Genomic DNA, 25,969 nt, shown 5'->3' with positions numbered 1-25,969 from the left:
CATTCTGAATATTTATATGTTAAGTTTAAAAAAATCCCTCAAATGGAGTTGGTACATTGACTACTAGATGTGAGTGAATATTTAAAAGTTCCACATGTGGTTTTGATGTTGTACAAAAGGATATTTCCATTTCTCTTTAATGTTAAAGTTAATCCAGTTTTTAGTAAAGTATTCAACATTGCAAAGATACAGGGAAAGAGGAGGTACATCCTTTATTGCATCAACTACCTTTCTAGGCTACAAAAAATTTTTATTATCCTTTTATACTTGGAGTATATTTCTATATGTTTATAATTTCCAGACTAATACAGACTGGAATTAGTATCCTAAATAAAAATGGTCAAGCAATCTAAACAATACCTTACAATTATGTCCATAGAATCATAGTGTATTTTATGGTTGAAATGATCTTTAAAAGTTACTTAGAGTATCTTCACCCCATTCTGCACTCTCTTATATGCCTGGAAATTATCTTACTCCTTAATTTTACTCCCAAATCATGAATAGAGAGAGATGAAAATCTAGGTAATACATGGCATTTCAATACTCAACAGTGGATTTCAGGATTTATATATCCTCAAGTTATGAGATTTTTCTCATCGTAGCTTCAGGCTTTATATCACCTTGGCTTTGACTGATGCAGTAATTGGTTAATTTATAACCTATACCCAACCAAATCTTTTTATTTCTACAAAAATTTTATTAAATTTTTGTTTGTCCTTGCCTATAAGTTCTCCGTAAACCTAAGAGCCATCCCTGGACAGCATAATTCCCTTTGGCAAATATTCACTCTGTGTTCTTTAGCTTTGATTCAAGACTTAATATTCACCACTTATCCGTGCTTGCCATCTATTAGACCAAGTGCTTAATGATTCAAGTCCTTTATCTGATTGAATTGCTCCTTGCTGTTTGCAATGTCTGCCAATTAAATATCACCTGCAAATTTAGAAAATTGCTCCTATAACCATTCACTAAGTCATTTGCATCTATATAATTTCTTTCCTTTCACGGATCTCTCTTTGTCCTTTTCCTTCATCAGTGTTAAAATCTTTTCTTATCAACAACAAATATTTTGTTCTCTCCTACTTACCCACATACAGCTTGTGATATCTCATGTCTATGTTTCAGCTTCAGCCTATAGGCATGACCAGTGGATTAATTTTTAACACTCACCATTCAGACATTCAAACATCTATTCTTATGGCCACCTGTACTTTTGGAACATCCTACAGCTGACTTACTCTGGGAAACTCAATTAGTCCATCAATACTTGTTTAGTTTAATTTAAGAATTAAAATCTTAGTCACCGTCCACTTTAAAGTCTCTGTAAGGGCTTCCTTTCTCTTTACAAATTTTGTCTTGTCCCCATTTGTAAAGCTAGCTTCTCATTTCGGAAGGCTTGTAAACATTTGTTACTGGGCTGTCACTGGCAGGTGTATTGTGGGGGAGGGGATCTTCTTCGGTGGGTGAAGTTTTATTGGTGGATACAGATATTTCAAGCCTGGTTTGCAGTCATGGGAGGATATAATGGAAATATGTAAGAACCTTTTGTGCATGGGTCATCATGGGGCCTACCGGACCCAGGTGAAGACCCCTCTGCTTATCCTCTATAGGGCAGTGCCTGGCCTTTGTCCTAGCCAACTACCTCTTCCTTCTCTAGACCGTGGGAATCATAGGTGTTCCTGCCACCCCAAACCTGACTACCTGGGAAATGATGATGAGAATGGTGGTCGTTGCTGTGCCTCCCTGCCACGTGCTCTGGTGGCACAGACAGGCCCAACTTGATGGGAGGTCCCCCCCATCCCTCCCAATTGCCTCCAGCACTCCTCCCTCCGGCACAGATGGAAAAGGGGCAACTCACCACATTCTCAGGGTCTCTGAACTCCCTCCAGCATTAGCCCTCTTTTCCCTCTAGCTTTTACTTATCTCTCCTGATAGCAAAAATAATAACACCAGTCCTCCTTACCCAGGCTCAAGTGGAGTAATTTGGATTTTAAAAAATCATTTTGTGCATGATCTTCATGTTAACCCAACATTCCTAATTAAGTCTTTATAATGTAGGTGCTGGGAATATCTATATTTCCCAAACTTTTTCTTTTTAACCCTAGGCATCATTCACTTGGGTTCCAGATGCCCATTTTTTAATTGTTCCTAGACAATTCCATGAGGATGTTTCTCAGGTACCACACAATCAAAATGTCAACAGTGACATTTTTTATCTCCGTTGTCTTTTTGTAATCTGCTTTTTCTTCTCTATCTCCTGTTTCTGTCATCGAGTGTCCATCTGCTCATTTTCCTCTGCTAAATTTCTCACCAAGTCTCAACTTTCTTTTCCCTTCTCCTCCAAGTTACAAAGTTCTGTAGATTACATATCGAATATTGTTTTCTTAAAACCATTTTTTGTTAATCTCCTATTGCTGTTATTTTAGTTTAGACATTCCTTTATTCCTGCCTAGACTGTTGAAAAAGCCATTTGTGTTTTCTCTTCCTTACTCCAATGCATTCTCAGACCTACCTCAGCTATCTTTCTTAACATAAATTACATGACATTTTCCTCTTACGTAAAAAACTTTTATAATTTTTACTGGCTAGATGATAAAGTCCAAAATCTTTAGCATGCCAAACATGCTTTTATAATTCTCCCTATTGTTGCTTCTCATACTTCTACTCATCTTAAAGACCGAGCTCAAATTTCTCCTCTTCTGTATAATCTTTTTGACTCCCCAGGCAGAAGCTGCCACTCAGCCCCTGGGTTGTCATGGCACCCTGTAGGTATTACTGTATGGCATTTTTCATACTGTGTTTTAATTATTTATTTACACATTTGTCTACCATGTATACTGCGAGATCTCTGAAGGCAGGAACAATGTCTTCCATTCCGTTTTATCTATGATGCTAGGCACAGTGCCCAGAATATAACACGCATTCATGACTGTGTGGGGATGAATGGATGAATGTAGGGCAGTTCTGCTGTATACTTGGCACACAAAGTCAACACAACCCCAGCCTTCTGGTTTCCAAAAGAGGGACTATGCAAAAGAAAAAAAAAAAAAAAGGTCTGGAGGGGTGGGAGGAGAATATATATAGAGATACGTAATGTTCCAAAAGGGTAGTTTGAAAAGAGTGGAGTAAGTGTTCTCAGAAGATAAGATTTCCAAGAGATGGGAGTGGTTTGAAAGCCTTATGGAACAATGCATGAGTTTAGCTGAGGTTGAGAATTTAGGAAGATGAAGCAAGTAAGGTCAACCTAGGCAGATTAAAGCTGAATGTCATCTACACAGAGTGTGATAAAATGTAAGAGGGAAGTGAGATATAGAATGCCAGACTGCAGAGAATATTGTGTGCCTTTCTAAAATAATTAATTCTTTTTTCAGAAGGGGGAAATTTTTGGAGAAAGAAGTGAGATTTTTGAGAAGTTTAGAGATGCAAATCTTTTTAATCACACCCCAAATCCTTCTTTATATCATCTTATTTTTTGTCTTCTACTCATAGCATTTCCAACTCCATTTGAACTGTCTTCAAATATGCTGAACTGTTTCTGAGTATTATTTTCCTCACTAGCATGTAACTTGGTTTCCAAACATATATTAAAACTCTGTTCCTCTCTATAAAGTGGTAAAGGAGTTAAGCACTTGGATTTTTGAGCCAGACTTCCTAGATTTGAATCATTAATTCTCTACAACTTGACGATGTGACCATGGGCGAGTTACTTCACCTCTCGACTGTGTTTCATTACCTGCAACATTGTGATAATAGTAGTACCTACTTCACAGGGTTTTGGTGAGTATTGAGAATTAATAAATACTAAGAATATAAGACTGTGTCTTAATAGTAAATGCTAGTATAATTATTATTTGGTCCTTTCCAAACTCTGTTTTTTAATTCCTTGTGGTATCTGTGTTAATTGCTAGTGTTGTCAAGTATATTACTGAGACTGAAATATGTGCATCTAGTTCTGATGATGTTTTATTGCATTACAAAGCATAGCATATAAAATAATTCCAAGCATATATCACACAGTTATAGCTTTTTCTTTATAAAAGCACTAACCAATCATATTTCTTATACTTACTTTTTTAAGAAAAAAACCTTATTAATTGCCCTACTCCATTTTAATAGATTTCCTTTTGGGTTTATATTGCCTATCAGTTTCTTCCTTTGAAACTCTAAGTTCTTGTTTTTTAATCTATATCTACTGAGGTCCTAGCATTTTCTTGTGGATTTTGTGATTTCTTCATGCAGCAGTGAAGCAGTAACACTATCAGTTGATCATTATACTTCTATAAATGTTTTCCTGCCTCTTGTTTGTAATTTTATTTAAGTTAACTAAGTGGTTTTTAATTACCAGTGATTTAAATTTTTGTGTACACGTAGCGATTGATGGTTTCCTTGTAACTTTGTCCATTGTTTTTAAGCCTCTGACGGACAGCTTTTGTTTCGCCTGTTGGATATCCATTCTCTCTTCGTCTGATAACAGCATCCTTTCTCTTGGGAATTGCCATTGCCCCATGCTTATTCCACGTGTTCCGTGCATAGTGACTCCCATCCTCACTGCTCGACGTGGGCATGTGGCGCAGGCCTGGCACTGAGAGCACTGCCTCCTCTGGAACACAGCGCTTCAGTCAGCACCAGGGTGCATTGACGCTGAGGCTGTGTTAGGACTGTTGGTAAAAGAGGACCTATGTTTATACTGGCATAGATAAGAGGATGAAATCTAAGCCTGGAGCTGCTGAAAGTCACTTTACTGCCAAGAGAGGAGAGCCTGCCTGGGAACTGGGGCAACACACACGCAAAAGAAAAGCTGAGTTGAGAGATGGAGGGAGCAACGCTAAGGCTGGATGAAATGAGCCTGGATCTGGTCCCTGGAGAGTTTGGTTTTGTGAGCCATTAAATTATCTTTTCACTTCAATTGGATTGTCATTTGCAACCAAGATACCTAATTAATTTAGCTTGGAAAATATCGGAAGGTTATTTTTAAGATACAGCATACCTTTTTTTGAGAAGTAGGGAAAGAGCAAGGAGTGTGAGAGAGATTGAAGATAAAAGGGAAATAGGGATAAAGAAAGGGAGAGTGGCAATTTACATTTCATCTATATGCTGATTAGCCTCAACTATCTATGTCCATTTCAGATCCCTTACCCGAACTCCAGACTTACTTATTTCATTTTCTGTTTGCAGAGCTCCAAAGAGGTATATCCATAGTTTTTTAAGAGAATGGACTCTAACAACTTAAGCTCATGTCCTAGTTCTGCTACTTCTTAGCTATGACCCTGAGCAAGTTACTCAAACTCTCTATGCCTTGGTTTTTCAATCTATATAATGGGGATAAGAACTGTTCTTGTTTTTATCAGATTATTATGAGGATTTAAGGAGTCAATGCCCATAAAACTTTAGGATAGCATCTGGCTATTATTACTCATTTCCAAAATCTTGGTTTGATTCCACACTCCGTACCCCCTGCCCAAATATTTCCTTCCTTAGTTTTTGCTAGGCCAGTAAATGGTACCACTCTCAATCTACTTGTAATAAAGTAGGAGTGACTGAATATAACAAGCTACATAACTAATGGACAAAAGGTTTAAAATAATAGAAATAGAAGCCCAAAGTGCGGCCTTGCAATAAGAAGGGAAAATTCTTTTACATAAAGTCAAGCTTAGTAGGCTATGCTAGGTTAATTGATTCTATTAAAGAGCAATTGAAATATTAATTAGGTGAATGTTATTATCTAATGCATGTCTTAAAATATCACTTCACTGCTAGTCACTATTACATGTACAAATAGTTTCTAGATACTGAGGTTTCAGCAGTGAACCAAACATGAAATCTCTGCCCAGCTTAAGCTTACATGTTAGCAAGGGGAGACAAATGAACAAGTAGATACATAATAAAATGGTGTTATAAAGAAAAATAAAACAGAATGAGGGGCTTAGGTAGTACAGAGGGTAGATGCTGTTCTATTGAATAGGGTGACCACAGTTGTCTTCTCTGATGACTTCTAAGCAGACACTGGAGAGAAGGAGGTGGAGGGAGAAATATCTGGGGGAAGAGCATTCTAGGCAGATGGGACAGATGGAAGTGCAAAAGGCCAAGTTCAACGAGTATGAGGAAGAGCAAGGAAGACCATAAGGTGGGAGCATGGTGACTAAGCGAGAGATAGAAGGTCACAAAGAAAGTTGGTAGGGCAGATTATGTAGACAATTTAAGGATGGTTTTTAGTCTGCGTGGAATGGGAAAACACAAAAGGTCTTTCAGCAGAGAGGTGACTGGATCACTCTGGCTGCTGTGCTAAAAAGATATTGAGGGCAGACAAGAGTAAAATGAGGGAAAGTAATCGGACCTCTGTACCTGCAATCCAGGGGAGGGAGGATTGTGGTTAGGAGGAAGGTAGTAAGTGGAGCTGTGGAAAATGGGAACAAAGAATGTCTTTTTCTGCTGATGCAGCTGAAAAGATAAAACAAAAGCCTTGAGCTTAGGAGAGGTTGCTGGCTTTGTCTTTCTTTCATCTCCCAAACTAATCTATCACCTAATCCTATCAGGCTACCTTCAAAATATATGTTGAATTTATTATATTTTTAAACACAGAGCCTGAGGAAGATTTTGCCAATGTATCAGAGTCAACAGATAACATGAGACATATCTGACTTCCCTGCAACACATTCTTGAATTCGTTTTCTCAGTTAATCTTCGTAACAGCTTCATTCCACAGACTTGGACACTGCGACTCAGAGTGGCTTTAAAATCTCTCTGAGGTTCTCTGAGGCTCTGTGTAGTAGATGTGTCCCCAGCATCCCTAACTGCTATCTGTTTCCATCAAAGCCTTTGTGTTGCCACTTAAGGATGAGAGAACAAACGGAAGGATTTCAAGGTTGAAGAACAAGAAAACAAGGGATTCATACTAGATTCTTGCAGTTTTTGCAGTAAACCATGAGCTTTAACAACTGAGAGTGAGAAGGGTGTCAAGGATGGAGAGTGGAACTAAGAATAGAGACTCGAGAAGTGGGGAGAATGTTTGGCAAAGCCATTATGGGATTGAAATAAAGGAGCAATATCTGATGAATTAGAGAACACTGAAGAAGCAGTGACGGCTCTACTGACATTGGCTGCTGTGCTACTGAAAGGAACTCTGTCCGGCAAGTGTCATGACTGTAGCCATGACCCATAATCCACTTGCAGGGTCACAGAGAGTGGGAGTGGGAATGACACAGGAGGCACAGAAAATGATCAAGAGCTTGAGGATGACTTGGGCAGAAATTTATACTTATTTTGAGCTTCCATGGAGTTAGAATTCCCTTCTATCATTTTCATTATTTATTATAGGCCATGAAGTTTTACCTGTTTTCTTAGATACTCAAGGAACCTGATTTTTGATCTTTATTCATGAGACTCTATGCATTCCATCTCCATTTCTTTTTTAATTTGTCAATTATATGTGCTTTCTGAGGTGGACTTGTCTTACCACCTCTACCGGACAGACCTTACAATAGTTTCTTTTCATTCTTTGAAAACTTTGAGACTTGGCTAAATATTTCTCTTCACCCAAAACCTACTAACCTCCTAATATATTTCAGTATCAATGTAGATTTTTTTGCAACAATAATTTTAATAGACTTTATTTTTTAGAGCAGTTTTAGGTTTTCAGAAAAATTGAGCAGGAAGTACAAATAGTTTCACTTATTATTACAATGTTTCATTTGTGTGGTACATTTGTTGCAACTGAAGAACCAACATCAATACATTATTATCAACTAAAGTCTATAGTTTACATTAGAGCTCTTTCTTTCTAAGAGTTTTGACAAATGCATAATGTCACCAATGTATCCATCATTACAGTATCTTCCAGAATAGTTTTACTGCCCTAAAATATCCCCTATTCATCCCTCTCTCTCTTCTCATTTGGGGCTGTTTTAAACTCCAATTCCTTTTGTCTTCTTTAATATTCTACCATGAACCTCAAGGTCAAACCCTGGAAGTTCAATATCACAGTCTCTGGTTATCTCTTTTTAACCTACTAGCTTTTTCATATCTTTTCTTATACTTCTGTTTTTCAACTTTATATTGATATTCCGATTAATTTTTCCAAAATTATATCTCCCTGAACATGGCCATGCTTCTTTGATTATTTTAGCTTATCCCAAGTTTATCCATTATATCTTGACCTTGTAGGAGTGTTTTAGTCTCTGCTCCTAGCCTTGGGCATGCAATGTCAGCTAAGGAAAGTCACACTATCGTGAGCAGCAGTGAACAATGTCAGTCATATGAATCTTAGCTCAATCCTCAGCACCACTGATCTATTCTTTTACCTATGCTGATTTAGCATTCACTCTCACTTTCTTCAATATCTATTTCAATCTCTCCCCACTCTCCTGCAGACTGTTATGTAATACCTGTCCCCATTACTGTCAACACACTGCACCTCCTATTTTATCAAGAAATTTGAAGCATTGAGGAACGATCTTTCTCATACTCCCAACTTCTTGCCTATCGATTTAACTATTAACAAACACATTCTCATCATATTTCTTCAGTATCAAAGCAACATCTTTACTTCATCAAAATCAATTCTCAATTGAATCATTTTCCTGTTTCTTCTGGGATATTTATCCTTTACCTATTAACCTCCTTTTCTTATATTAAATTCTCCTTATTTCTTTTTCTTGCTCAGCTTATAATTATATTCAAGTCCCATTGACCTAAACACAAACAAATAAAAACTCTACCCAAACCAGTGACCCTTCCAGCTATTATCTCTTTCTCTCTTTTCTTTGCCATCCAAATTTTCTGCAAGAGTGATACACAACTTGCCTGTTACTTTTACCTTTTCACCTCCCATTTTTTTCCATAATCTTTTGCAATCTGTCTTCTTCTCCCACCATACGACCAAAAGAGTTCTGGCTTAGTTCACCAACAACTTCCAAATAGCCAACCTAGTGGACATTTGTCAGTCCTTACCACTGATGTCTCAGATAGTTTTGACATTACTAGTTATAGCTTAGTTTTTGAAACTCTATCTTTTTTTTTTAAATAAATTCATCTTCTTTTGTCAATTCTTAAGTGATAGCTTTCTTCAGGGTTTCATCCTAAGATTAGCCCTGTGATCTTATGCTGTGTGTTCTTTTTGGCAATCTGATGCACTTTCATGCTTTCAATAGCACCATACGCTGATGACTCCAAAATCTATACCTCCTACTGTGCCCTGTCAGTGAGCTGCAGAGCCCCATGTAACTGTGAATATACCACAGGCACATCCGACTCACCCTATTCTAAATTGAGCTTCTCCTAAATCTTTTTTCAGCAATCTCTTTCCCAATTATTAAGAATTACACAACCATCCTCTTATGTATGAACCTATGAGCTATCCTTGACTCCCCCTTCCCCTCACCTTAGTCAGTGAATTCTACTGACCCCATCAACTCTGTGTCTCTACTTACATAGTTTTCATTCCATTCACATTATTAATACCTTAAGACAGAGTCTCCTTACTTTTTGATTGGAGTGCTGCAAAGGCCTCCTAAACCTTGGCCTGCTTTCCATGCTATTCTCACCTTTCTACCTTTACTTCTGCTCCTGTCTGTCAGTAAACATTCCTCTGCCAATCCCTCTGTACCTAGCTTACTACTACTCTTCGTCATTAGCATACATTTCTCCTCCTCCAGGAAGTTTACCCTGACTTTAACTTCCTCATTGCTTTCTTAGTGCCCCTCTATCGTTGCACTTACTGCATTGTACTGTAAATATCTAGTTTAATCTCTGTGTTTTTCATTAGGGTAAGATCTCCTGAAAAGCAAGAATCATGTTTTATTTATCTTTGTGTCTCCAGTGCCTATCACAATGCACAGCACATAGAGATTGCTGAGGAAATATTTTTGTTATTGATATCTCTGTTTTATTCATACTTGCAGCCTTCTATAGAGCCTTGACCATGGCATGTGATCAATACCTTTTAAGTGGTGTATGTTTAAAAATAGTTATAAAGCCCCCAGGTTAATATATGTCTTCTATTGTGAATGCATTAATGAATTAAAATACCTATAATGGAAAAATATTTACCTATTAAAAATAAAGAATTGCCAAACTTTAAGCCCAGTGCAGATTTTTCTTCTGTTTAGTTTTGGGGACATTTTATTTCTCAGAAAATAATATAATTGACATTATTACCACTAAATAGTATCTTATTATCAACTCCAATATTACATCTCTACCTTCAAAAAAGTTCTTCATTCTTATAAAACTACATGGGGGGGAGAAGTGACAAAAGAACCCAGTATTGTTCTAGAATTTTAGAAATTGAAGATAGGATCCTCTATGGGGCTATGTTTTAACTTTGAAACACTATTTTTAATTAGTTACATGCTAAGTATAAATATTTTATACCAATTTTACATATTTTTAATTTAGTCTACTTCTTTCTTTTCCAATTTCCTGAGTTCTGACTTCATTCCATTGTTATATCTACTTTCCTTGGGGGGTAAGATGATTCCTGCCACATAACTTGGCACTTGATATTACTTAGGATGAGGAAATTTAATGTCTAGGTGGTTGAAACTCTCGGGTTAAATTAAGCTGAGGAATTATTTATAGGGTATTTTTCAATCCAAAACTGTTGGTCATGTTCTCCATGTAAAAATAAATCTTCCATAGTAATAATCATCAAACTTTTTCTTCATATAACCCTCAAAGAAATTTTTAAACTACATACTTCTCCACATTTATAACAGACATATTAAATTTGTATTCATTTAGACAATTGTAAAGGGTGCAATTTCCAGACTATATGGGTCATTACTTCTTAAACCCACACCTACCATTTTCTACTCTGCTAAATACTGTGAGCCTTTTAGGGATGGGAATCTGCAAACTACATTTCCCAGGCTCCTTTGCCATCTGACTTCCTCTGAATTTCCACCAGGGACACCACTGTAGATGTCAGACAGAAAAAGGAGAAGACCTTTTGCTTTAAATGGTTATTTCATTGGCTACAGCGGTAGTGGCACAGGAAGCATTTTTTGGCAATTCCAGCCCCTGACTGAGGGGCATGCCTTCATCAGATACACAGTCAACTGGGGCATTAGTAGCTCCTGATATCTCTGTTTTTCTCCTTCTTCCTTTTTGTTTATCCAATGTCCCACACTGTTCTTTTGCTCTTTCATTCCTTCCAGCATCTTTGTAATCGATCTCCCATATTAAATTCCACTCTTTTTGAAATTCTATGAATGGTTTCAATTTTCCTGAGTGAACACTGGCTTATGTGTGTTGTGTTGTAAATAGTAACAATTTAAAATGAAATTATCAAGCCACTTTTTACATATATCCAGTAGAATCTAAATATAATAGTGATTTGATCCCACAATTTAGTAAGTAGAACATTTACATCATTTTATTTTATCTTTGAACAAAATTTTTATCCAAATACAATAGAAATGTATGTTTGAAAGTCTTTAATTGGTCATCAAACTATGTTTTTGCATCAAAAAGATGCATGTCAATTAAAATTAAATTTTTTACTGAAAAACCTGTGACTACAAAATAAGCAAGGCCTCAGTGACTTAGAGACAAGTGGTCTAACTTAAATGTTCTCTGAGACACAAATAGAAAAGAGAAAGGGAAGAGGGTAGGAAAAAAAATTGAAGAGATAATTACCTACATTTATTAAAAGGAACATGTCCCAGGAGCTCAATGAACCTTTAGCAGTGTAAATACAAAAACAAACAAACAAAAAAACACATACCTAGAAACATCACAATTAAATTTATAAACACGAAAAAGGAAGAGAGAATTGTAAAACAGCCACTTACACAAACAGAAAGATACTACATTTAAGGAACAAGTGTACAAATGATGGCTAACTTCTCACAAGAAACAATACATGGTAAAACGCAATAGAATCACATCTTTAAGGTGATGAACATAAAACAACCAAACAAAAAAACTTTGTCAACTCAGAGTTTAATATCCAGTAAAAATATCATTTAAAAAATGAGGGTTAATGAAGACATTTTAAGGTAAACAAAAGTTGACAGTATACACCAGCTGTAGGAACGTACTTCAAGACATTCTAAAGAAAATTCTTCAGGTTCAAGGTAAATGATACCAGCAAAGAGCTCAGATATATGAAAAGAACATAGAGCCTCAGATATAGCAGATTAATGATTAAATACCAGCAACTGTCTCTTTTTTCTTGTTATACCTTTGAAAGATAACTAATCATTTAAATCATAAGCTATGATATTTTATTATGGAGTAAATAAGATATAAATATATGACCACAAGAGCACAAAAGATAGAGTGAGTATAAATGAAATTATATTGCTGCAAGTTTATTAATTTTTTGTGTGAAGTGGTACAACATTAATTTTAGATAGAATGGGATGTTACAAAACTATAATGGGATACAGCTAAAAAAGCAACAGAGGAAATAAAATGAAATACTCAAATATATTTATTTAACCCAAAGGAAGGCAGAAAAAGAAGAAACAGAGGAAAACTTAGGGCACATATAAATCAAATAGTAAATCACAAATCTAAACCCAACCATTCAACAATTTATCAGGAAGACTAATAACTATAAATGTGTATGCACCTAGTAAAAGAGCTTCAGAAAACTGAAGCCAAGTCTGACAGATCTAAAGAAAGAGAGATTTCAATTCTCTTTCTGAGAATTGAAAGAATGAAGAGAAATATATAAGCATGTATAAATGTACCTTGATGAGATCCCAGAACTAAAGGATTACTTTCTAAGTGATCACGATTTTATTATTTGCCAATAACAGTACATTTTTAAAGGAAGACAATAGTATGAATTGTGTTTGTTATTATAATGTGATTTCATCACGTGTCACATACTGACAAAATGTTTGGGTATAAGTTTGACAAAGGTAAGACTTTCTTCCAACTTCTTTTCTATTACAGAAAATATTTTAAAATTCAGCTTCATTTCGCCATCTATATTTCTTTCCACAAAGTTCATGAAATGGTTTTGAGTGAGACTACTGCATTCAACACTACCACCTGACACTTACCTAAAACACGTTACACTTAAATGAAATTGGCTTCTAGGAGTTACAATTAAACCTTTAGGTATGAGAGAGAAATAAATGAATTCTTACCTTAAAGACTAGTTCTCCTACCAAGCCATTCCATGTCCCATCCTCTTGTGGGCTTCCATATTTGTGATCCGGTGCAACATAAATTTCATAGTTAAAACCCAGATAGTTTGATAAGGCATCCAAAACATCAATGGAGAAGCCCTGGTATTTCTTCGGCTTACCCAAGACATTTTCAGAGACCATTACAAAAGGTTCTTCCTACATGGAAATAAGGGGAAATGTTTGATGTCAATCTATACTGCTCCCTAAAATCAAAAGATTCATTCTTTAAGGAGTTTTGATTAAGTCTAAAATTTTGCTTTATACTTTGAGAGAATTCAATTAGGAATATAATTTATACATTATTAATGTATTATATTATTGAACAATGTTTAATCATCCAATTTCTTGTCATTTTTCATTTAATTATTGCTATATCAAAACTTAGATGAAAGTGACTAAATAAGTTTAGGAGCCACGAGTTCATTTTCCTTGCCATCTCAAGATCTATCTAAGATTCATCAAAAACAAAATTATATTTAAGAAACTATAAATTTATTATATTTATTCTCAAAAATTTATTGTCTATATGTATAAAAATACATAAAATAATATTTTAACAGATATGATCTACATACAACTCTGAAAGAATAAATTTCTAAGAACATATAATTTAGCTGAAATTTATAACATCACATTTACTCAGAGTTGTTTGCTAAGAAATTTTGTAACATTGATATAAACACATATTTCATTGCAAAAATAGCTTCTCCACGACTGCTATGAGAAATTCACTTACCTTTTTGGTAAACTGTCTAATTTAGTAAATTCAGCAAATTGGTTTCTGCTTCTACCTCTTTTATCTTTTCCCATTTCTGTCTTCTTAAAGCTAACAAATAGGCCCCTTTCACTTTTTAGAACACCTGGTGTTAAGAGAGCTCAATTGGATTGAAACATGCTGTCAGACTACAGAAAATTAGATAATCTATTCCTTAATTTTCTAAACTAGTTCAGAAATCTTTCAGCAACAGTAATATTTACAGATAACCATTCATAGTGCATGTTTTCCATCCAGCCCCCTGGGCAGGCTAATATCTCTCCTTGGGTCTAAGCCAGAATACCCAAAGATTTTCTCTTTGAATCATTTTTCCTTAGGGACTCACAAAATAGCCTTCATTGAAACGTAAAATAATACTTTGCTTTTGGCTTTTCTTCAGAGACACTAAGTGGCTTATAAAATCACTGCACCTATTATAGGAATATTGTCTACCATACCACTCAGTTTTCTCCCTAAACATTACCATGAGATAATTTTTTTAATTTCTCAGGGTCGAAGAGCTTCATTTTGCTTTAGTAGTGCCTTTTGTAAATGATGAAAATAATGTAACTACTTATGGACGTATCCCTTTTCACTTTGGATATATAGAAAATCAGTAGTAAGTTTTTGATGCTCATCTACAACTATGTTGATATTGTGATATTTATAATATTTCTTTAATTTTGGTTTTCTAAACTACTTATGTTTTCTCATTTTGAAAATGTATTTTTAACTGTTCACTTTTTAAAAAATGGGACAGCTTTATTCTTTATTTCAGAATATTATGGAAGTACAAATGTTTTGATTACATGATTTGCTTTTGTGCAGTTTGAGTCCAAGTTATAAGCATGCCCATAACCAAGGAAGCATGCATTGTACCCCCTCCTCCCGCCTACTTGGTTTCTGTTGAGTGCACATGGGTGTTGTTTGGTTAGTTCCAATTTAATAATGAGTTCATGTGGTGTTTGTATTTCATTCTTGCTATACTTTGCTTAGAAAAATGGTCCTAGTTTCATCTAGGTTGTTACAAAAGGTAATAGCTCACCATTTTTATAGCTGCATAGTTCTCCATAGTATACATATATCTTATTTTATTAATCCACTTATGCATTTCTGGACACTTGGGTTGATTCCACATCTTTACAATTGTGAATTATGCTGCAATAAACATTCGAGTGCAGATGTCTTTTTGATAAAATGACTTTTTTCCTTAGGGTAAATACCAAACAGTGGGATTGCTGGATCAAATGGTAGGTCTACGTTTAGTTCTTTGAGGTATCTCCATGCTATTTTCCATAGAGGTTCACTAGTTTGCAGTCCCCCCAGCAGTGTATGAGTGTTCCCTTCTCTCCACATCCATGCCAACATTTATTGTTTTGGGACTTTTTGATAAAGGCCATTCTCACTGGGGTTAGGTGATGTCTCATTGTGGTTTTGATTTGCATTTCATTGATGATTAGAGATGTTGAGAATTTTTTTCGTAGTTTTATTGACCATTAGTCTATCTTCCTTTGAAAAGCTTCTGTTCATGTCTTTTGCTCACTTTTTTATGGGGTTGTTTGATTATTCTCTTGCTGATTTCATTGAGTTCTTTATAGATTCTGGTTCTTAGTCCTTTATAGGATGTACAGCATGTAAATATTTTCTCCCATTCTGTGGGTTGTCTATTCACTCTATTGATTGTTTCCTTGGCTGTACAGAAGTTTTTAGTTTAATCAAGTCCCATTTGTTAATTTTTGTTGCTGTGATTGCCTTTGGGGTCTTCTACATAAATTCTTTCCCTAAGCCAATATCTAGAAGAGTTTTTCCAACATTTTCTCTAGAATTCTTATAGTTTCATGTCCTAGGTTTAAGTTTGTTACCCATCATGAATTAATTTCTGAGAGTGCTGAGATGTGTGGATACTGTTTCAATCATCTACCTGTGGCTAACCAAGTTTTGCAGAACCATTTATTGAACAAGGATTCTTTTCCCCGGTGTGTTTTTGTCTGTTTTGTCAAACATCAGATGGCAATATGAGGATGGCTTTACATGTGGGTTCTCTGTTCTCATCCATAGGTCTTTGTCTCTGTTTTTGTTGCCAGTACAATGCTGTTTTGGTTATTACAGCCTTGCAGTATAGCATGATGTCTGGGAAAGTGATGCCTCCCGATTTGTTCTTATTGCGTAAGGTTGCTATTCAGGGTCTTCTCTGGTTCTATATGAAGTGTAGAACTATTTTTCCTAGATCTGTGAAAAATGACATTGGTATTTTAATGGGGATTGCACTGAATCTGTAGATCACTTTGGGTAGTATAGACATATTAACAATGTTGATTCTGCCTATCCATGAGCATGATGTGGCTTTCTACCTGTTTACGTCCTCTGCTGTTTCCTTCCTCAGTGTTTCATAGTTCTCCCTGTAGAGGTCTTTCACCTCCTTAGTTAAATATATTCCTTGATATTTTATTTTCGTTGTTGCTGTTGTGAAAGGTATTGAGTTTTTGATTTGATTCCCAGCTTGACTATTGTTGGCATATATAAATGTTACTGATTTGTGTACATTGATTTTGTAATCTGAGACTTTGCTGAATTTGTTTATCAATTCCAGGAGTCCCTTGACAGAGTCTTTGGGGTTTTCTAGATACAAGATCATATTGTTAGCAAAGAGCAATAGTTTGACCTATTCTTTCTCCATTTGGATGCCCTTGATTTCCTTCTCTTATCTGATTACTCTGAGTTAAATGAATCATAAATGAATAGCTAGATAGAGTAGGTTACTGCTAGCGTCTCCCAGAAGAAAATTAGCAGTTTTCTTCTCTAATTATAATTTTTTTTTCATGTTTTAACACTACTGAGAATAAAGACAATCTGCAGTCCTATTTTGGGCAAAGAGAGGGCATGCGCGTAATTCTGGCCAACGTAGGCAGGGTGGTTTGTGCCACATCCCTCACTGTCCTTCCTACTGCTTGCCAGCTGGAATGAACATGTCATGGATGGTCCTCTGGTAACTATCTGAGACCACACACAGCAGAGAAACAAGCTAAAAGTCTCTGTCCCTGACACTTGGAATGCTGTATCAGACTTGGAATGACTCTCCAGGGTTCTAGAATGTCAGAAAGAAATTTCAATCTTTTTTTGCTAAGCTACTGATTTTTTTCCAGTTATAGTAGTATTTCATTTTAGTGAATATTGATATATTGTTAGTTCAACATATAAAAGGTTTTGAGATACATCAAATTTCTAATAATACTGACTTGTTTAATCTAAATGACATCATAATAAATGAGTAAAAAGTGAACACTCAATCAATTCTTTAATCTTATGGGTAAAACACAACACTCTTGGTGAATCCAAATATTTATATGTTTAAAGTATATAATAAAACTTTCAGAAAATTGGCAGACTTTTTGACTTTTCATTTGATTTTTTGGACAAAATATAGACCTAGGCAATGGCTATGCATTGTACAAATACATATGTCCTGAGTTCATTAGAATCAGAATGGATTAAAGGAATTTCAAAATAAAGATCAAATTCATAGAGTATGTAAATACGATCAGGAAGTCCCATAATTAATATAGCCTTAAATGGTCTGTGTCATGCTGTAAGTGATGGCATCAGAAAGCGTGTACTTATTTTAGGATATGAAACTTATTCATCTCTAGGTTTTGAATATCTATCAATAGGCAAACCAACTGAAAAAGGGTTCATGGAAAATATTACTTAACTGGTTTTTCTAGCAATAATTTTGGGTCATATGCATTCTCTATTTTTCGGAACCTTCAAAATCTGAGAAATCTGTTATGTTTAGCAATAAGTTAATTATGACGAAGTTGAATGACACTCTTTGAGGTGATACTTGAAAAAATTAAGAACTTAACTATATTGTATAGCTGAATGATATATGTAGCAAAAATAACATCCCAACGTACATGTTCCTATGAACTATTAGTGATTCTTTTTCATTTTTACTCATATCTCTTTGGAGCAGTTGTTTAATATACTCAACTGTCTTATTTTCTTACTATGCTAAACTTCTTTCTCAAAATAACTTCAAATCAAATTTCATAAGAAAATCCCTGGGCAAATGGATTTGTTGCCAAAATCTGTTCCTAGCAATGCCACCGAGAATGTATTAAAGATGCAGAATAGAAATGGTTATACTCAGGGTCCTTTTACAGAGAGTTGATGAATTATTGATGAACATGCCTTTTAAATTTTATGTCTTAAATAAATCTTTATTGCATCTTATCATTTCTCATATGGACAAATGTTTTTAAAGCTTTGTTTTTAAGCTTGGTTACAGATTTGTATCACTATTCACAAATTCTAACTCAGGCTAGTTCTCTATGTGGACCATCAGCCAATATATTGGGCAGGTAAACATAGCAACAGGAATTAAATTGAAGCTCTGGGAACCATTATATAATAGAAAAGATATTTGTTCCTTCTCTGTGGCAGTGTATAGTTTGGTTTAATCACTTTTATCTATGCACCTATGTCTAAAATTTATTCACTCATTAATTTATTCATTTAAAATTCATTGAGCAGCTACTGCATCAAGGCACTATACTCAGTATCCTGAGAAATACGGTAAAAAGTCATAGGCCTCACTTTCAAAGTAATTATAACCTAGTAGTGGGAAAGGTACTCAATGTACTCAAAAAATATAAAGCAAAACAAAAAGCAACACACACCATAACCGGTGCCAATAAAACAACAGAGAAATACAGTGGAAACCATTAAAAAATCATAATTTTTGGAGTTAACAGCTATTCACTTTTTTAACAGATGAGAAAACTTAGGAACAAAGAGTTTCATCTCAAGTTTGCAGCAAGTTACAGTAGAGGGAGGCATCATAATTTCTCTTACTTTAACTTTACCTCTCTGAACCAACCACACCATGTTTTCAACCTGTGGATTAAAATCCAGTTTGTCTCCAATTTTAACACAATTTAAGGTGGTACTAAACTGGTAGAAACTCCACATATGTGACAGAAAAAAACCCCACAAAGAAAATATCTTTATTTTAGGCCTCATATTATTCCTTCAAATAAATCTTTGAATACAATGTCCAAAACAAAAATTAAAGAAATCAGGTGAAAAGAAATAATTCTTAATATATTTGACCCAGGAGAAATAACAGACCATAGAAATAGATCTTTCAAGAATTCAGATATTAGAATTTTTAGATACATATTACAAATATTGTATTTACTGTGTTAGAAGAAATAAAGGCAAAATTTTCCTTTAATTAACAGGAAATTATATAAAGCATCATTAAAGAGTTGAAAACAATTTGAGAATTAGAAAAGACAATTAAAAAAACTAAGAACATAGTGACTGAGTTTATTAGCAGATTAGAAACAGATGAAGAAAGAATTAGTGAATTGTAACAGGTGAGAATTAATACCCACAATGGAAGAATAAACAAAAGAATAGAAAATCCCAAAGCAAGAATAAATAAGAGGAATAAAAAGAGAGGTAGTGTGATAATCCCAAGTACTGTCAAGCATGCAAAGAATAGGAGCTATCATTCTCTCCTGCTGGGTGTGTAAATTTGTATAACTGCTTTGAAAAGCATTTTGATTTATCTAGCAGAGTATGAAGATACTTATATATAAGCCAATATTACCTGCTTTTGAGTGTTACACGAATATTTATCTAAGTATGAAGATATGTGTAGCTATATCCTAGCAATTCCAATCTCTGGGTGTGAATACAAGACAATACTGGGCACCAAAATATATGTCCAAGAATGCTTATAGCAGCATTGTCTGTGATAGCCCAAATCTGGAAATAATCGAAAAATCCAGATACACATCAAAATGGAAAAGATAAATATATTGTGGTATATTTATGCAACTGAATACTAAACAACTTAAAATTGAAATTACTAGAGCTATACATTAAAATTAATGAATTTTTAAAAGAATGACTAGAGGTGAAAAAAGTAATATCCAAAGAAAACAGAGTTTGATTCCATTTATGTAACATTTAAAAACAGAAAAAATTAATTACATTATTTAAGAATTCACACTTAGGTGGAGATACCATAAAGAAAATCAAGGAAGTGGTTAGCTCTGGGTGGTTAGCTCTGGGATGCTGGGGAGAATATGATCAGAAAGATGATAAGGTGAGACGGCTTCGGTGGTAATGACAATATTCTATTTTTTGTTCTGGACAGTGGTTTCCTAGGGGTTACTTTATTATTTATTAAGTAATCATTTATGCTTTTCTTATGAGTATTATGTTGCAATATAAAATAAAAATCAAGACAAAATGTGTTAACTAGGACCAGATAATAGAGGCATTGAAGCCATATTAAAATGCCTGCTTTTTATTTAACGGGAACTGGAGCTTTTGTGGAAGGAAAATACGATAATAAGAAAGTAATCTTGAGAGTAGAGTATAGAATGGACTGTGGCAGGAGAGAGGATTAGGGGTCGGTTGCAACAGCCCTGATGACAGGAGATTATGACCTGTGCCTATTTAACGTATATTTTCAAAGTGTAAGTAGATGGCTTTGAGTTGTCTATTATAGAGAAAAGAGGGGAAAAGAAATGATAAAATCCTGCTATTAAAATTCATTTTCCAGCAGTTAGTTTCAAAGAGTATTAATAGGACTTGAGTCTAAAATGGTGAAAACCTGTCTGCCTATTAAATGAAAACAAATTGCTGATTACAATTTGCTGATCATTTGCATGACAGATTCTCTAAGCAAAAGCCTCAGCAAATGGAACAAACGAAGCTTTCACAGAGTGTCTGTAGTTTATCAATCTAAGTGCATTAGCATAAAGATCCATAGACCTTCTTGTAGAAAAGGGTGTTTCAGTGGTTGATAATTTTCATATTAGCAAGGATTTATTCACATCACTTGTTGAGTTATTAGATAATAACTTCATAATTCTGAATTTGTATTCAGTCACTTAAAAAAGTCTCATGCTAATTGCTTAGTTGATTTACGACACTGCAACTTGCAGATTTTGCAGTTAATTCCCATATTTTAATAACTATGTAATACTGTTTGCTAGTGATAGAGTATGAAGAAAGCAACTGACATTTTTGATGGGTCCAAACTGCAAGCTCTACTGCCAAGACTTTGCTGAGACCTGTTTAGAGGTTTTAATATGCATGACTTTACAGGCTGCCTGGACAGCCCAACCTAGGTATGAGTCAATGGAAATTTTCTGCTCACACACACAGCTCAAAGCCATTAAAGAGAGAACAAGAATATTTCTTAATGGTCTGTTTAAATGTTTTTTTCTTTTTTCTTTTTTTTTCATAACACATGCTCCTGGGTGAAACAAGCAAGAGTTGTCTTTATGCATGGTGTGAGCTTGTATTTTGCTCCGGGATGACATATTCCACTTTGATATATGCAGAATTAATGACCACCATTCTGCTTGGGAAAGCCTCATTATTTGTTATAGAACATATATGAGTATTTGAAATTTTTGTAAGTTCAAAAAGGCTAAAAGTATGGAATTTGTTATTAAAGCGGTATGAAGACACCAGAATAAAAAAACAAACCTAAGGAACAGTTGGAGAGGAAGAAACAATCGAGGTGTTGTAAACAATAAGAATATCTGCTATAAGAAATAACGATGATACGACATCTCTTTGGTTCTCCTGGAGAGAGCTGGAACCCATTATACTAAGTGAAGTATCCAAAGAATGGAAAAACAAGCATCACATGTACTCACCAGAAAACTGGTTTCCCTGATCATCACCTAAATGTACATCAGGGAAGGATACCAATTGGATATCAGACTGGGATGGGGGGGTGGGGGGAGGGGATGGGTGTATGCCTACATGACGAGTGCATTGCGCACCCTCTGGGGAATGGTCATGCTTGAGGGTGCAGACCCGGGGAGGTGGGGGGGGAGGGGATCGAGGTATGAATACATGGCCAGTGCCAGGCGCACTGTCTGGAGAGTGGGAGCGGACGCGCTTGGGACTCTGACTCGGGGGGATGGGCGGGACAGGGACAATGTATATGACCTGAACTTATGTACCCCCATGATGAGCTGAAATAAAAAAAAAAAAAAAAAAAAAAGAATATCTGAGTGAAGAAAAGCAGATCATGAGGATATGCAATGAAAACCATAAAGGGCTTTGTAGAAAGATTTTAAGGAGTAGTAAACGTTTAGAAAACATGCATTAAACATTTTTTGAATCCTTGCTTAAATAATTTTACCAAACAAAAAGATTCAATTATAACTGATAGAAGTAAATAAAAATACTTAGTCAACCTAACTTCCTATACTCATATCTTACATATTATTTCTGATTTCTATCTTGTAGGCAATTATTTAAATAAAAATATTTTAAGTTGAACACAAAGCTAAAGCTATTGTTATGCAAGGTGATTCATTTTAAAAATAAAATGCTTCATTTTAGACACTGCTTTTAAATAATGAAATGATCACATCTTAGTGACTTAGAGACTTAATGGAGAGTGGATAAAACAAAAAAGAAATGTTTTCTTACAAGAGAATCTGAAAGAATTATAGGATGCTGATACTGGTAATACAAGGTTACCAAAGACAACAGGCAATCACAATAACCCTAAGTACTTTAGTTCTCGTTTGCTGGTTTTCCCTAGCATCTGAAAATACATTTTAGGAGACAAACGTTTTACAGACCACATGATTACCATATAGAAACAGAAATACCAAACTCTCAGATTGCTTTCTGAATATGAGCGCTCGATAATATTTTTGATTGTTTGTTTGGTCTAAGTTTTCATTCTATCGCTAAATTTGACACTTAAGAAAATCTCACAAGTGCATATCCACATGCAAGAGTCAATTCAATTCCATAAACATTTGTTAAAAGTCTACTAGGTACAGAGTACTTTGCAAGTATGGTTATCTTTAAATAAGCTATCCAGAAACACATTTTGAGATACAGCATATTGCAGCTGCAAGGAAAGAAGTCTATACCAAATGAAAAAAGTCTACAAGATGTTTAACTGAAGAACTTGGCAACATTTGATTTCAGAATAATGATGATATTTACAAACTTTCTGGTTGATAAAATCATATTTGTGTTAAAATATTGTCATGAACAGTAACATTAATAAATGTCAACTGAAACTTATGATAAGACCTACTCTTTTTCAGGATATAGAAGCATTTAGTAAACATAAACTGAAGCTAATTAAACATTGGAATATAGCAAAAAGCCACATAAATATTAAAAAGAAAAGTCACATAAAAATGAAAAATATTTTAGGACTAGTGCCATTTCTATACAAAATAATATTGTTTATAGGGAAATAGGAACTCAGATATCTATTCAGTCTTTCAAAATGTGTTAATGCCAGGCACACACTAAGCAGTGAACAAAACAAACAATAAAAAACATTTCTGTTCTTTTAGATGTACACTGTATTCCGAGTGACAGACAATAAACAAAATAAGAAAAAAGAATACAGTTTCTGTCAGCTGGTGATAACGAAAATTAAACAAATAATGAGAACAGGAGTATATACGAGAAAGGATTGTACCTTTAATTATGCAGAAAAAAACTACTGATCAGAAAATATCTATTGACATTAAAAACATTAATTTGTATATTGCTACTGGGAAGAAAATGTACAAAACTCTCCACAGTGTGTACATGCCTAAAATTTGAAAAATGATATTATTGATAATAATAATAGCAGTAAACATTCATATAGAACTGAGTGTGTGCTAGGCACTTTTAAAATGCTTTTTGTACATTTATGCCCAATAGTCCTGGGTTTGGGAGCATAATTACCTCCAATTTGATAGATAAGAAAACTTAGTTTAGCTAATAAGTGACAGACACTAAAATATTAGCAAGTAACCTTTTCAAGGGAAAAATTATGGATGATTCTTTTGTTGTTAATTTTTGTTTCCCGCATTTTCTAAATTTTCGTCATTGAATGTAGAATACTTTTTTCAGTAACTCTTATGGATTAATGAGTCTAAAGCAGGAAGGAGAGGCCAGTGTTGAAAATAAAATTTGTTTATAGACCGGGCGCGGTGGCTCACGCCTGTAATCCTAGCACTCTGGGAGGCCGAGGCGGGTGGATCACTCGAGGTCAGGAGTTCGAGACCAGCCTGAGCGAGACCCCGTCTCTACTAAAAATAGAAATAAACTATCTGGACAACTAAAAATATATATAGAAAAAATTAGCCGGGCATGGTGGCACATGCCTGTAGTCCCAGCTACTCGGGAGGCTGAGGCAGGAGGATCGCTTAAGCCCAGGAGTTTGAGGTTGCTGTGAGCGAGGCTGACGCCACGGCACTCACTCTAGCCCGGGCAACAAAGTGACACTCTGTCTCAAAAAAAAAAAAAAAGAAATTTGTTTATAATCATCAAGAAAGAAGGTAAATGAAGTCATTCGGGAGTAAAGTACAGGAAGAGCGAGGAATGAAACTGTTGGAAGGGAATCCAATGTAGGAGGCAGGAGGGGCACAGAGGGCAGAAGAGAATCGGGGGATGCCGCTGGAAGATGCAAGAGAACACGGATTCTAGGAGTCAGTTGCCAGTGGGTTCCATGGAGGTGAGAGGTCCAGAGATGAGACCCGAAAGCATCCATTTCATTTGTCACGTAGAAGATCACAAACACTTTTTTTTTAAAAAAAGTAGTACCCTTGGAGCAGTGAAAATAGAAGCCAAATTTCAGTGGTTTAAGGATAAAAATAAATGACAAACTGAAGACAGAATTGAAGAGTCTGAGACACTTGCATGGGAAAAGAATAAGCCGAATAAAGGAGATTCAGGGTCAAAGAAAGTGCCCTCATGTGAGAAGGGGACAGAAGAGCACATCCCAGGTTCCACACTTGCCCTGGGGACGCTGTACCTGGGGCAGCAGGAGGGCCCCTCCCCTGCGACAGGCCTCTGGACCCGACTGGAGTCTGGGCAGCTGCGCTGCTCTGGAGGGAGAGGACAGGGCGGCTGGCTTGTGGAGCCTGGGGCTCTGCAGCTGGCACCACTGTGACATCCCAAGCCCAGAATGTACTTTTGCGCAGGGGTCAGATCTATGACTGCAGCCTCCCCTTTGCCACCGCTGGGGACCCTGGGCACAGCAGGAGACTACGGGCCTGGCCCTGGCTGCTGTGGCCAGGACAGTCCTGCTGGACTGCACTTTCCACGGACCTGGGTGGAGTATGTGCCCATTGCCCTCAGTGCCCACTGTCCCCTGCTGGGGCAGCTGGACCGCTGCTGCTGCCACCTTTGCCTGAAAGGCCCTGAGCAGGAGGAAAGCCAGCAGAGCCTTTGCATCTGGGCAGTCTGGATGCCACAGACCTGCCCCATCCTGCACAGGTGCCTGGGTGACATGCCCTGGGTGTGCCCCGCCCTGCCTGCGCTCCCTACCCCACGCCTGCCCCAGCCTTGAACGCCAGGCCCGTTGGACCTGCTCCATCCCATGTAGAGGCTCTGTCCCACAAGTCTGCTCTGTCCAGGGGTCCTGCTGTGCCTCACACTTGAGCTGTAACCTGCTGGCCCCTTCTGCACTGGGGACCACTCTGCCCCACACCCTGGGGGCCTGCGGGGCCACTATACCCTGCACACCTGCTATACCTTGAGCTGCACCCTGCATGGACCTGCACGGGTGCCCGGCATCTCAGCTGCCCAGGCCTGCATGCATGCTCGCCATGCCCAGGGGACCTCCTCCATCCCACGTGCACACCCCGTCCCAAGCCAGCTCCACCTCATGTGTGCACCTGGCACCAGAGGTGGGCCCTGGCACAAAGGCCCAGTGACAGCTGCAGGGAACGGGGGATAGGAAGCAGAGCAGCAGCACTAGAGGCTCATAGTGCATCTGCCCCTTTCCTGCCCGGTCAAGCTTCTGGAGTAGGACCCAAGCAAGTTATCAGTTAACGCGCATGCCCCTCAGCTAAGAATTGGAAACTAAGTGAGTAGAGGAAAAGTTTTCCTCCCAACAGTATCACATCATTTTCCTAAACAAAGGCAGTTTCTTCCCTAAAAGGAGATCTGGAGAGAACAAGGCACATAATAATTTTGCTAACTCCACTCTATACACTTTGTAGAAACTACACTCACACTATTTCAGCCGCTGACCTGGACGATCTAAGGTTTTAAGAAT

General features: G+C 36.4%; 1 protein-coding gene across 2 annotated transcripts in view; it reads right to left on the bottom strand.

Moving 5' to 3' along the window:
- Positions 1 to 25,969, bottom strand: part of GRID2 (glutamate ionotropic receptor delta type subunit 2) — a 1,057,247-nt gene that overhangs the window by 215,338 nt on the left and 815,940 nt on the right. For both annotated transcript variants that reach the window (XM_045536712.1, XM_045536713.1), the window contains exon 10: positions 13,104 to 13,301. In XM_045536712.1, the coding sequence (XP_045392668.1) occupies positions 13,104 to 13,301 (198 nt within the window). The remainder of the gene's footprint in view (positions 1 to 13,103; positions 13,302 to 25,969) is intronic.

This window comes from Lemur catta, chromosome 24 (assembly GCF_020740605.2).
Source record: "Lemur catta isolate mLemCat1 chromosome 24, mLemCat1.pri, whole genome shotgun sequence".
Classification (NCBI taxonomy): domain Eukaryota; kingdom Metazoa; phylum Chordata; class Mammalia; order Primates; family Lemuridae; genus Lemur; species Lemur catta.
Note: the sequence above shows the minus strand (reverse complement) of the source record. Positions and strands in the feature narration are given on the sequence as shown.